Below are 13,355 nucleotides of genomic sequence, written 5' to 3'. Positions count from 1 at the left end.
ATCGGCTCGTTTTTCTTTGATTTATCATCCTTTACTTTTTTTAACTTTGGCGCTCCAAGTCAAGGTCTTTTTGAGAGGTTCTCTGGGTATTCTTCCTGGTACTCGACACTCGCATACTTTATTGTTAGCATAGCGCCTCAGTAATAGTCCCGTGAACCAACCACCGTCATCACCGTTGTGTTTCAATCTTCTTAGAAACTTGATATAGTGTTCTGGAAGTCCATGTTGGCGAGCTCCCATAATCAACACTTCTTTGTAGGTGCGAGATGGCCAGCGCTCTACGGGTATTGAGTCATTGTCACCTCTAGGTAATGGATACACTTTCTTCATATATGAGCGGCATATAAAATCTCCCATATGTGGCGTGTGCACAGTGACGAATTTAACAAAGAAAGTTTTGATATCCACCCCTTTTTGGCTGAAAATGTAAATTATAGTCAATCTACATGAACTTCTAACTGGCTTGGAACATCTATGTTTACTTATATCTATTAAGTAGTCTAAGCATGCTATAACTTGCTAATATACCTAGTGTTTTTACGTGGATCTGGTTGGGAAGGATTGCATAAAAAAAGGAAATGTAAGTGAATAAACTCACTCGTCGAGTGAAATCTTATCGTCTTTGTGTAATCTCCATATGACTCCCCACGTATGAGCATTTGCTGTGGGCACTATAGTAGCAGTAGGTCCACCCCAGAACTTGGAGTACTTTATGAAGTCAAGTCTGTAATTCTATAACGTATACGATGATAAGTCTAAAATGAAAGAGTGACGGAAATTTTTGGATACTTGCATATTGTTTAGAAGTCACTTACGTCCAACCTCGCTATGGAAACAAATTCTGCTGTAGGATTAAACATTTTTACTCTAAATGTTAGTAAATTGGCACTATAAGCGAAATACAGGAAAGTATCTTGTTTATAAATATCTATCATCTTAGTGGTCATGTTGTTATTGTGGTAGGTACTCTAATGTTACAAAAATATTACCAATCTAAAATAAAGATGTATTTATCTCTAAAACCAAAAAGAATAAAATACTGTTAGGAAATATTGACATTATATTTTCTTGCTTTATGGTGACAGGTGGCAAGAAGTAGGTAGGTATTAAACTATGAATCAGTTTCTTAAAGCTAGGTGGAGTGCCAGTAAATGCAGTAAATCAGGCTCTACATATCAAAAAGTTACGAGGCCGCATTTATGTTAGAAACAAATAAATAAAGAAATATGTTTAAGCAACGAATATTTTATCTCCATTTGTAAGACTGGCGCATACTTGAGAATTGAGAAATTGAGATGATTTTCATAGATTATGGTGCGTTAGAAGTAAAAAGCGAATAACAGATCACAATATTATTATTTTATTCATTCATTCATAATATTTTCTTTATGTAATCACAGACATAATACAATTTATTTATTATACTTTATTGAGAACCATTTTAAAGTTGTCAGCAAATACTTATGAAAAGTATTTAGAAAGGTTTACTCAATTTTTCAATCATTTCCGGAGACGCTAACTGTCCATTGTTAGGAATCTTCTTTAGTTCTTCAATATAATATTCTGGTAAATTACATTCCGTGGCTCCTTTAATAATGCAGTCTAAATAAGTGATACAAGGCCTTCTGTCTTCTGGCAATTCTTCGCCGTTTTCACGCAATGGCGGATTTATAGTTTGCTGATAAGTTCGACATTCCACTTTCGAGCCATCAGAAACGACTACGCCCACCGTTTTAGCAAAATACCAATTGGTATCGACACCTTCTTGTCTGAAAAATACAAGGAATCATTAGCTGGAAAATGTTAACCTAGTAGGTAAGTAAACATGGGCCATGGCCATGGTTAACAAATGAGTATACCTATCTAACGCTGGCATGTCAGCGTTATGTAATCTCCATATAGCTCCCCAAACGTGAGCGTTTTGTGTAGGAACAATAGTAGCGGACGTACCCCGCCAATTTGGGGAATATTTTATAAAATCAAGCTGGTGCCCCTGGAAACGATAAATGTCAGTTAGAAAGGTGAAATACGGGAACCTAAGTATTATTTAGTTAGAGTAAGTATTTTAGATAGAGGCAGCGTCTTTAATAAGACGGTACCTCCACCGCGGCGTAGGTCTGATCTTGACTTTAATTGTGTGTACTGCGGCCCCAGTATTAGTAGTGCAAATGTAAAAATAGTGTAATGCAGATCTATCAAACACCTAGGTACGAGTTCGATTTCTGAGTAGGGGAACCTTGAACTTTACGTACCCAGTTGTTTGAATATGTGTAAGGGTATCACAGAATAGATAACTACAAACTAGGCTAGTAAGATAGCAATAGGTTAGTATCTGCCAAGCTTGCTTCTAGGTAGGTTCTTAACTAAAATATTTAAGTTAATAAGTACGTAAATATATGTAAACTTACATCTAGGCGGCCGTTGCCTAAAAATTCGGCTGATGGATTATTAATACGTATCCTCCTCTTCAGTAAATTACTGCCGTAAGCGAAATATAGGAATGTATTTTCGACAGGTTTGAACATTTTGCGAATCTGCACTCGTACCTTGCGTACCTATGATACGGAAACATGTGAGTACATCAATTTAATTGGAATGTCACTATCTTTGTTATTACCTAGGCTAATAAAATTGCAGTCTCACGGACGATAATACTTTCTTATCAAAACAATAACTTAACCTAAAATACGACATCAAGGCCGCGTTCCAGAACAGAGTTATTCAGAATATTAGCATTGTGTTGGCTGAGTAGTGTAATAAGGTAACCCATACCTATCTATGACATACTACCTGTGCTTACTGCTGCTGTAGAGATTATGATTCGTATAATAATTTTATTATACCTAGCATATCCCTTCTGCTATATAGCCATTAGAAAGGTATAGGTATATACTTAAATACTCTACTTACATAAATATCATCATTTTTTGACGAACATAGCTTTCGTATAGAAAGCGGGTTTTCGGTGTTAACTGGTTGGTGTAGGCGTTCACAGCATAACGCTGCGGAGGTATACTTAAAGCCCAAGTTGAGTCATTTATAGAACGCATACCTACTTCAGTCAGAGTTTGCAACCAGTAGGTAGGCAACCAGAAGGTAATAGTTGATTATAAACCAAGGGTGTTCCAAGTTTTAAAACCATATGAATAGAAAAAAAAAACAGCCACATTATTTTTAATTTATATTTTTGAAAACCTTGGCACTACCATGTTTACCAATACAGTACTGAACGGTCGCATAAACTTTAAGTAGTCGTCGTTCTATCGCTCTAAAGTGCTCGTCAGTTGCTAGTCTTTCTCCTTGGAAAGATGCTAGTATTTTTATTGTCTCCGTTAAACTTCCTCCAGCAAGCATTTCTAATGTTTGCCATGTGGACTGTGACATTCTGAAATAAAACAAACAATTAATTAGATTGGCAACTTAGGAATAGGACTTGAAAGTAGCAATAATAATAAAATTATCGTTAAGCGGGGAATTCACTAGACGGACATGTCCGTGGGCAAGTCTTCAGACATTCCCGCCGGATCTCACAATTGTAGGTTTGTGCGATGCTTGCCACTGTATGTCGCAGATAATCTTTCACACTCCCTATACTAGCAAATAATATAACTATTTTATGTCTGGTTAATATACTTGTACTTACATGCAACACTGATAAAGTGGTGCTAATATATCAATTTCATCCACCATTGGGTTCCCAAGTCCTTTCCCATTGTCAAGAAGGAGGATCTTATCCTTGTACACTTCGTAACGATGTCGATCCCCATTTTGTATTAAGAAATCTATTACTGCAATATCTACTAAATTAAGTATTCTTTTGGGGCTTAAAATCATTGACACTTTTCTGTAAAAAAAAACATTATGTAAGCTTCTACAGACTCAAAATTAAATTCAAGATTGAGAGCCTAATTTGATGTTATTAGATGAGCTAAATTAAAAGCATAATTTATTCAGATGGTAAAGAATTAACCAAAATAAATGCCAAGAATTTACCAAGTGCATCAACTGTAAGTACAGCAGTCAAATATGTTTAATAAAAATTTTAAACTCGAATAACAACAGTTGGGTGGATATTTTACCTGCTTTGGTAACAATATGAGAAGTAATACTTACTTACAAAAGTCATTATCAATTTCCCATTCCATTTTCTTATTATTGTATGAACGTCTCCAGGGTGACTTGTGAATCTTAAATTGTTTATCTAGATAAAGTATTGCTGCACCTTCTATTTCACCATTCTCATCAGGGCATACAGTTTCATTTGCTTTACAATAAAAACATTTGCCATAGATGCAAACATTCCCTTTATCTGAAATACAGACTCATATAAATATTATACAAGCAAATTGTTGTTTGTTTAATTTTTATAGTAGACCAAAATTCTGATACAATTTGGAATAGTCTTAGTTTTCAATTTAGAAAAGCATGGATAAAGAAAAAAGTCCTTAATGGGAAAAAGTTAGTACGCAGTAATTCACAATCTAAAATATGAGTATTAGTCAATAATCCTACTTATAACAGATAATAAATTATTTTTATATTAATAATCTATATCTACCATTTTTTATCATAGTCCGTTTTAATCCAACTGTTGCATGTGCCAATATGTCTTTATTTAAATGTATTCTTCGGATGACTGATGGAGCAATCCATTTATAATTGAGCACCATTGCAAGGTAGTATGCTAACACTTCAGAGTTGTGGCGGTCAAACCCTGCATAAATGTTACCCCTTATCACATGACTTAGATTATACCTCTTTGGTTTGAAGTACAGCTTTTGTTTACCCTGCAACCATTATTAAACAAATGTTTTGTTAGTTCTCAGGCTCTTGTGTAATCAAGTTAATTATATTAATATTGAATTATAATAAAAACAGTATATTATTGAACTTGTATTACATACCTCTAATAGAAGAAGTAACTTGAGTTGTGTTCCTTTTGGAGCATTGTCTACTAACACTATCTGTGCGGCACGCAGAGCCTGCAGTGTTTGGCTGACAGCACCATTACTATATGGAAATAGTGATTCTTCATCAGCCCACTGGAAACATAAACTTATCAGACATCATTATAAATACAATAATTTTAGTCCAGTTTCATAGAGTGTATGTGTGCTTTACCACAATTTTTATATGTGAAATGCTTAAATTAAAACATGTATTAGAACACATCTTAGAGGCCGTAAAAACACATATAATACTTACACTTTCAATATTTTGCCAAACACTTTCTAAATTAGTTGCTGAAGAATTAAACCCACTGAGTAAATTCTTTTGAACTGATGTAAATTTTGAATTTTTATAACGGTATTGCCTGGGCAGGCGGTTGAGATGCTCATTTATTTCTCTGATAACTGGTGGTGTGGGATCAGACTTTATGATAGGGAGGTTAAAGCTAGAGGGTTTATGTTCAGTACTTAGGATGTAGAAAAAATATATGTTGAGAGCCACAAGCAACAATAGAAATAATGAAAACGCAAATATACAGTTCATCGACATACTTCATCTCTCAACAATCCACATTTATTCGTGGAGTAATTTTCAGGGCGTACCGATTTTTATAGTCACTCAAACAATAGACAGTAGTTTAGTGACGCAAATAGGAAGCAAACTCTAGCTCGGTTAATTATATTTTTGGCTCAGATAAATTCTCTTACCCTTGTATCTGTTAATGAGTTTTAAATAATTGGCACAATAAGGTGATAAATCTGTTGTTCGTCTATACAGTGTTTTATACCAGGTACCAAACAATTATAATAATGCAGTATAGTTAATATTAACTAAACATTTTATTACAAAATGTATAATTTCGTTTATTATAATAAAATAATAAAATTTGCAAGAAACAACAGCATACAAACGCTGCTTACGACTATTGTGCTGACATCTGACATGACGATTGACATAAACATTGACAACCGAGACAGCTGGTGAGGGTTGCCAGAAAACCCTAGGATATTATATTGCATTTACTAAATAAGAACTTATTACTTACTAAAATCATGGAAACTGATTGATTTTATAAGTACCTATCTACTGCCGTAAAGACATTTTAATTTCCATTAATTTAGAACCTTTATTTAAATTAATGAGGGTAAATAAAAAACAAGTAAGCACTTCATTATCATTAAAATTTATTAAGTATAGTACTGTATTTAAAATGGATATCCCAATTCCTTCCTAATTTTTGCAGGTGCCATTTGTCCATTGGTAGGGAATGAGAAAATAAATCCAATGTATTCGGCTGGCAGCTTCGATTCAATCGCTCCGAGAGCGATAACCTGTAAAATAATAGTAAAATACATTTTATATGTACCTATAGGTTGTAGTGCAGTAGTTTTGGCGGTCACCACTAAAGTATTTTACTTGATTTTACTAATGCGTAGCGTTGTTATAGTACGCACCAAATAATGATTATTTGGAGCAATTTCTTATTATACAGAATACTACTTGGTGCGTAATTTTAAATCATTGGCAATGGTGTGTTTACCATTCGGCCAAATTTTTGTGTGATCTACAAATACTTATTACGGGTCTATGGGCAATAGCAACTATGGGTTTCCTCTTTCTAACACGGGACGTCGTGTCTTTTAAAAAAAACATTGTATAACTAGGTTGTCAGAGTTAAGCTTTGATTGATGAATTGATTTGAGCAATGTTTTTAAAATCACGTAATACAAACCTCCAGATAGGTATTGGAAGGACGTCTTTCAATCGGTAAATCTTCTCCTTTCGCCAGTTTGCTAGGGATCTCCGTTTCCAGGTATGTTCGAGCCAATACAGTTTTACCATTAGGTGTCGTTACGTTGACACTTTTTGGATAGTACCATCCTAGACTTACACCTTCTTGCCTGCGGGAAGAACATTATAAAACTAAAAAATGTGAATGTGTAACGCTTAGATTAAGGACAAGCCGGGGGACGGAATCTTAGTCAGTCAATAAAACAGACATGCATATTTCGTGACTATTTTACAGGATTGTATTAATTGTTCCATTATTTTCATTATTGTAGGATTTTTTCCAGTTTAGATTGATGTTGGTTAAATATAGCACGAACTATGCTCATTACATGAACAAAAAAAAAATCTCAAATCATTAACGAAGTGTTGTCGAATAGTTCTGGGATAACATACAGGTAAAAATTAAATTAATGGAGTATTTGGATATTGACAAATAAAGAGATGTCTTACTCGTCAAGATAGTTGATTTGATCTTTATCGAGGGTCCAGAGACTGCCCCAAACTGTTTCCCCTTGATCTTCAACAATGGTGGCCACAGCACCGTTCCAAGTATCCGCGTACATATTGAAGTCCAGTCTGTAATTCTACAGAACAAAGTAATACTTAACTGTATCATTGCTATTGCATATTATCGCTGTAAATGACAAAATAGAAAGTAGGTAATGGGTTGTCGTACTATCATTGCATCGAATAGCTGTATGTAGCTCACTTGCACACATGCTGTTCAAATGTTTTGGATATTTTTTTTATAGACTTTTACAAACATACAAACAACGGACACAAAGCACAACCAGACCCGAAACAATGATTTGTTCACACAAATAATTGTTCCGTGTGGGAATCGAGCCCACGACCTCCCGTCGCAATGACCTTAACCACTGCTTCATATAGGTCGTTTAGTACTTCCTGGGATAAGTTATATACAAAATCTTATTATTCTCGTTACTCTGTATACCTTTAATGTTATAATGATCAAAAAGACGTGTGAAAACTACATTCAGTAGGTCTTAGTAGTTTGTAAATTGACAATAATTCTTAAATTAAAACGCCGGGAAAACCAATGTTTACATCACGTTAAAATGAAGAAAATTCTAAGTCAATATATTATGACGAATTTTAATTGTTTTCATCTATTACGTGCCTTTAATATAATTAAATCTAATTGACGTCGTGAATAACGTCATAATAAGCGATGACGCGCTTAATTATGACTTCAGGTTGGAGGCTATGGCGTCAAAACACGTCTAGCGGAGAAAATTGAATTGTAAAATATTGAAGTATAATATTGTATGTAGGAATAGCGCTAGCAGTAAAGCTAAGCTAACATTATTAAGGTGTCAACAAAAAAAGTTGTGCTAATCCTCGAACCATATTATTTTTTTATTTTGGTACAAGACACAAATAGTGAGCACTTATTAACTTATTATGGTTAATACTATAGTTTTGTCAGAATACAATTTAAATGGCTAATATTTTTATCAAACATAAACATGTGTAGGTAATGCAATAATTTATAATAGAAACGGTATCTAATTAATGAATAGTAATTCATTAAGTACCTACTTCATTCTACGGACTGTAAACTTAGTAAGTACCTACTTAGGTGATTAGTAAAAACTGCATAGGTACTTATTCATGATTTTTTCAATCATATTCTAGGCGAGCCTGTATACTCATTTCACAGACTTATCACGTAAGTAATATTTTATCCATCGTAAAATTATAATTAATTTTCTACCGTTTCCGCGGTAGGTGGATAATCGATTACTTTATCAACGTGCACCTGATCCGTAGATGATTTACTTAAGCATTATGTAAATATGTAGGATTCTACTCGTTACTCACCTCAAGTTTGGCCGTGCTGTAGAATACTGCTGACGGATTCATGATATGGAGCCTCTTCGCTAATAAATTACTGCCGTATCCGTAGTAATAAAATTTTCCATCGTTCCTTGCACTGGCTGCATTAACGTTGCAGGAACAGGTAATAAATGTCAAAAAACTCATCACAAGGTACATTTCGGAGAACATCGTGCACATCCAACCTGGTCGAAGTCAAGATTTGAATTGAGTCTGTATTATAAGCGTAGTTGTATTGTAACCGGCTTATATACGAGTTCGTTCCAGTTTATCTCAGTAGGTCGTCTGAACTAAACTATAAGTTGACTTGCGCGGGAACAACAGGAAAGTATGATAGAGTCATTCGGGTCAAGTGTGCGCACTTTCACCTTTGGGACCACATTGTAAATTAGAACAGTGTAATCAGTAAAATAAAAGTAACATATCAAAATAAACATTTATTAGACTACAATTTGGAAGACAAACTAAATCTGTAAGTATATTAGTTTTCATTCAAACAGACAAAAACAACTGAAAGTCGGAATGCGAACACTTGACCCGTGTTGTGGGTAAGTGTGCGCACAGCTATGGGGTAAAAAGACGCACTTGGGGCAAGCGAACGTATTGGTTAATTTGACCGAAATTAATGATATTAATTAAATTGTTTCACCAAAATTATCTAGCCTTTGAAGTAAATTTAATGAAAATTAACCAGAACCAAACATCTCCTTCTCAGAAAATCCAAACACAAAACTAACAAAACTACTTGAACATTCCAGGTATAAATATAAAAAAATAAATACCTAATCAAATTAAATAATTTGTACTGTTTCTGGCTTAAACCGACCTATTGAAGATGCAGCTACGTTTAATTTAAGTCTTTTGCGCAGACATGACTCGCTTATACCAATTGCTTTACTTTTACCCTGTTCAATTAGAGCTTTTGCTTTAGCGATTTGTTGTAACAGTCGCAAGTTCAGGTTTTTTTTCTAATATAATTACGAAACATGGCGCTACATAAAATAAATAAGTAAATAAGAGTTTATTTGCTACTAAAATTATATAAATGTATTTATCTTTATGAATCCGGGCAAGTGTGCGCGTGCGCCCACTTACCCGCGCACACTTTCCCGCAGACCCCAAAATTGAATATAAGAACCGCTGAGTCCAAAGGAATGAATATAACTTTATATCACGCTTGCAAATTTCAACAACAATAACCATTTAATGAAAAAAACATGACTTTCCTGGTGTTGCTTTACAATCTTGCGCGTCAGAATGTTTTCCAAACAACAAGAAAGACACAATCAAATGGCCTAAAACAGTTTTTTGCAAATAAATAAACAACAAAGTGTGGTGCGGCGCACTGACGTGTCGGGATTAGATCGCGTCGCTTGCAGCTACGATTGACCAAAACAGTCACCCCCGCCCCCTCACCCCGATCAGAGATATAGGCCCTGCGCTCACTTACCCACTGCGAACAGTTACCCCGAATGACTCTAATTACTATTTCGGGTATAAGTATATAATATAATTTAATCAATAAGACAAAGCGGTGCTTAATGTGATTATCATCGTTTGCTTAATTAAATTGGTGAGAATGAATTTGATTCAAAGATTTATCTTGGTTCATTCTTAAGTTGCACAACAATTTTGCACACGTACTGACCTACGTAAATAGATCATTTGGCATATTATTTTTTACGTTCGATCTTGATTTAATACTCAATCAAAACAATAACAATGTCTTCTTTCATTTTCATACGAAGGAGGGTATTTTATATAAACTAAGTACGAGTAAATACCTGATGTAACAGTAATATTAGAGCTCCACGGGGCGCCGTCTGGGTGGTTGTACAAATCTTCTAACCTAACTAACCGGTCTAAACCAGTGTTCTAAGCATGTGGTCATTTAATAACAAGATAAACATTAGGTAAGTTTTGACAATTTTAATAAATCTAAAGACTAATCATCACTACGGGCGTTGCAGCATGTCAAAGCATAGTTTCCGAGATTGTACGCTAGCATGTAGAGATGCCGAAGAACCCTATTCCTTGCAAATGCCGATAATGGTCCTAGTCTTAGTCTACTTTTATTGCAGCCAAAGCGGAATGGCTGGTTTATATGAAACTGGCTGCTATAACCGAAAGGTTACAAGTACATAATATTAAAATACTGTAATTAACTTCTGATCAGCATGGTTGATAATAACCCTAGTTTAAAACGATATAATGCACTCATTATGCCTTTCCTCTTGATTTACTTATCTTTTTAGTACATTTATACGAAATAATAGAAGCAGTGATCATGTAAAAACCATAGAGGATACGAATCAAATATCACTCACATGAATGCAATCAATAATATTGCTAATGCATATACCTACGTACCAGCTACTGATAAGACGGAAATAACTGTGCAATGTTAACAAAATATTGAAAACGTAACATAAGTATATCCAAGCTGACTTTATACCGGGTTGATTGTCCCAAAAATATACAAGTACTCGGTATTTTTTTCATGATAATTTACGACTTGCTATACTAAATTTGATGATATTAGAGAATGACCAATAATATTCATACGACTCCATACCTAATATACCTATAACTCTCTAATGCCCGGTTTCTGAGACACATTGAGCGGTAGTTTAAGAGTTTCTTTTATTAAACGCTATTGAATAGATAAACTACCGCTTTATGTACCTCAGAAATCGGGGTAAGATGCACAAGCTACATAATAATATATTATCTATTTCATATATAATTATACAAATTTTAAAATAAAACATGCTTGAATTAAGTATTTAAATTAAATTAAACTTACATAAAAGTAACTGAAACTCAGTATAGTGTATTTAGAATTGCATCAATCACGTAAGTAAACATAACCATATTTAGGAGTTAACTTCAATGTAGACACACTTTTTTCACGTGCCGCGGTCGCGAGTAGGTATAATTATCACTTGTTTATTTTGAAGCAGCCCTTCCCATGTTCAAAGCCTTTTAAATATAAGTATTTTGCTTATTACATGAAGTAAGATTTAGGGTTATTGAAATATTGACCTACATTACTGTCAATTTTTTTTGTGAGCTGTACGTCAATTTGCAGGCTTACGTCAGTTTATTTTGACTGACATGATTAAGTGCGTATAAAATCCTTTTTGCTTCATTTTCGTTTAACTTTTTCGGTAATAGGGCTTAGATTAGATGTATTAGTACATTGTTACTTTAACTATGCTTGATTTCTGACGCCAGGCATTAAAATCTATTTTTTTTATTAGCTTCAACACCCCGGCGAAATACCCCTAAAAATATTCTGAAGACGTAAGTTTTTTTCATTTTTTTTTTTACTTCCCAGTAAAAAACGACACAAAAAAGATCTTTGAGATACTAAGGCGGGATAATGTTATTCACCTCATTATAATAATATTTATAACAGGATTTTGACCTTATCCATGTTTTTGTTTTGAGATTGATAACCTTAGTGAACTGATAGTGAACGTTTAGGATAAAACTGTGTTAAGTAGCGTGTTATCTGGCGGTGTTATAAAGAGATATATGTTTCCTGTAGTTAGTTCCACAGATTAGACATGTTATTAGTCCCTTTGATTATAAATAAGTACCTACCAAACCTAAATACCTACCTACTCGTACCTACTCTTATTTTATAGAAGATTGACAACTCACGAAAAACATACCCGCCATAGTATGAGTAGGTACTTCATTAAAACTTTAGTGAAATACCGTAACATACAGTCTCAAAGGACAAAACCAAATAATCAAATATTTTAATCAAACAAATAGTGAAAATAACATCAAAGCCTCCCTACCTTCAGATCTCATAAAACAATATTCATCATAATAGCCAAATTGTAATAGCAGCTCTCGCATTGTTGATATAAAATACGTGTACAATAAGATTTAACTAGTGGCATGTTGTCGAGACGGCGCAGCGGGTGCAGGCACAGGCAGGCAGGCAGGCAGGCAGGCAGGCTGTTTGTCGCCGATACTAACACGATTACGCCCAATCAGCAGCGTCGCCGCCCTAATTGGGCGCACCCGATGCGAGGGCGGGCGCGCCGGCCGCTTTTTTAACAGCTTGCGCAAACACGCTCCCCGGCGGCACGGCAAGCAACGCGCCCCGGACATACACAGACACTGTGTAACTATTTATCAGTACGAATTTACAAGATTACAATTTAGAACTGCACTATTATTGTTCGAAGAAATATTTGCTTTAGTTTTACTTTGGAAAATAGACGAAGCTACTTCAGAATAACTGTATAAAATCTGTTATCAAATAAGGTACAAGGTATTAAGTAGTGCGAGTCGAACTCAACAATTTTTAGACACAACATTGCCCAATAACAAAGCTCTCCTTATGATAGTATTTATAAGAGCCTCAAAGAGTAACTATCTAAGTAATAAATATAATAGCACAGAAATTAATAACCGCCTCTACTGGCACGGTGGCCGCCGGGAGTAATCTAATATGTAGTAACATAAAAATGTAGGAATTATTATCATTCACTTCGTCTCATGAACAAGTTGTTCTTGTAAACATTTTTATCAATTTAATTTGTTTGTTTCCTCAAATTTGCTTAATCATATTCAACTGAACCATAACATTACCAAATTGTGTATCACCAATAATGATTGAAATTAGCAGTTAATTCTGATTTATTTTATAAACAAGATAAATATCTAAATATGTTCCCTATCTAAGTTTCCTTTTTATTTCTATGATACCTTTCGCATCAAGACAGCTACTG

General features: G+C 34.5%; 4 protein-coding genes across 6 annotated transcripts; all 4 read right to left on the bottom strand.

The window, feature by feature from the left end:
* Positions 1-24: 24 nt before the first annotated feature.
* On the bottom strand, positions 25-947 carry LOC142981813 (gamma-glutamylcyclotransferase-like). The gene is made up of 3 exons (XM_076127969.1): positions 816-947; positions 599-732; positions 25-418 (listed from the first exon to the last, which is right to left on the bottom strand). Exons 1-3 carry the CDS (start codon positions 945-947, stop codon positions 25-27), a joined length of 660 nt encoding a protein of 219 aa, XP_075984084.1.
* A 392-nt stretch (positions 948-1,339) lies between these two features.
* LOC142975635 (gamma-glutamylcyclotransferase-like) lies at positions 1,340-2,707 on the bottom strand. Of its 2 annotated transcripts, XM_076118621.1 has the most exons (4): positions 2,618-2,707; positions 2,409-2,555; positions 1,860-1,993; positions 1,340-1,769 (listed from the first exon to the last, which is right to left on the bottom strand). In XM_076118621.1, the coding sequence occupies exons 2-4, from the start codon at positions 2,523-2,525 to the stop codon at positions 1,475-1,477; spliced, it is 546 nt and encodes a 181-aa protein (XP_075974736.1). In that variant the 5' UTR covers positions 2,526-2,555; positions 2,618-2,707; the 3' UTR covers positions 1,340-1,474. The 2 variants fall into 2 exon arrangements, with proteins under 2 accessions (XP_075974736.1, XP_075974726.1); XM_076118611.1 differs by having other exon boundaries at positions 2,409-2,674.
* A 461-nt stretch (positions 2,708-3,168) lies between these two features.
* On the bottom strand, positions 3,169-5,886 carry LOC142975616 (glycosaminoglycan xylosylkinase homolog). The gene is made up of 6 exons (XM_076118576.1): positions 5,206-5,886; positions 4,905-5,042; positions 4,559-4,787; positions 4,114-4,309; positions 3,644-3,844; positions 3,169-3,385 (listed from the first exon to the last, which is right to left on the bottom strand). Exons 1-6 carry the CDS (start codon positions 5,497-5,499, stop codon positions 3,175-3,177), a joined length of 1,269 nt encoding a protein of 422 aa, XP_075974691.1. The 5' UTR covers positions 5,500-5,886; the 3' UTR covers positions 3,169-3,174.
* A 228-nt stretch (positions 5,887-6,114) lies between these two features.
* Positions 6,115-11,647, bottom strand: LOC142975624 (gamma-glutamylcyclotransferase-like). Of its 2 annotated transcripts, none has more exons than XM_076118590.1 (5): positions 11,408-11,647; positions 8,587-8,786; positions 7,192-7,325; positions 6,683-6,851; positions 6,115-6,281 (listed from the first exon to the last, which is right to left on the bottom strand). In XM_076118590.1, exons 2-5 carry the CDS (start codon positions 8,779-8,781, stop codon positions 6,156-6,158), a joined length of 624 nt encoding a protein of 207 aa, XP_075974705.1. In that variant the 5' UTR covers positions 8,782-8,786; positions 11,408-11,647; the 3' UTR covers positions 6,115-6,155. The 2 variants fall into 2 exon arrangements, with proteins under 2 accessions (XP_075974705.1, XP_075974714.1); XM_076118599.1 differs by lacking the exon at positions 11,408-11,647 and adding an exon at positions 10,386-10,436.
* Between the last annotated feature and the right edge of the window lie 1,708 nt (positions 11,648-13,355).

This window comes from Anticarsia gemmatalis, chromosome 1 (genome assembly GCF_050436995.1).
Source record: "Anticarsia gemmatalis isolate Benzon Research Colony breed Stoneville strain chromosome 1, ilAntGemm2 primary, whole genome shotgun sequence".
Lineage (NCBI taxonomy): Eukaryota > Metazoa > Arthropoda > Insecta > Lepidoptera > Erebidae > Anticarsia > Anticarsia gemmatalis.
The sequence above is the reverse complement of the archived record's forward strand: the minus strand, read 5'-3'. Positions and strand labels throughout refer to the sequence as shown.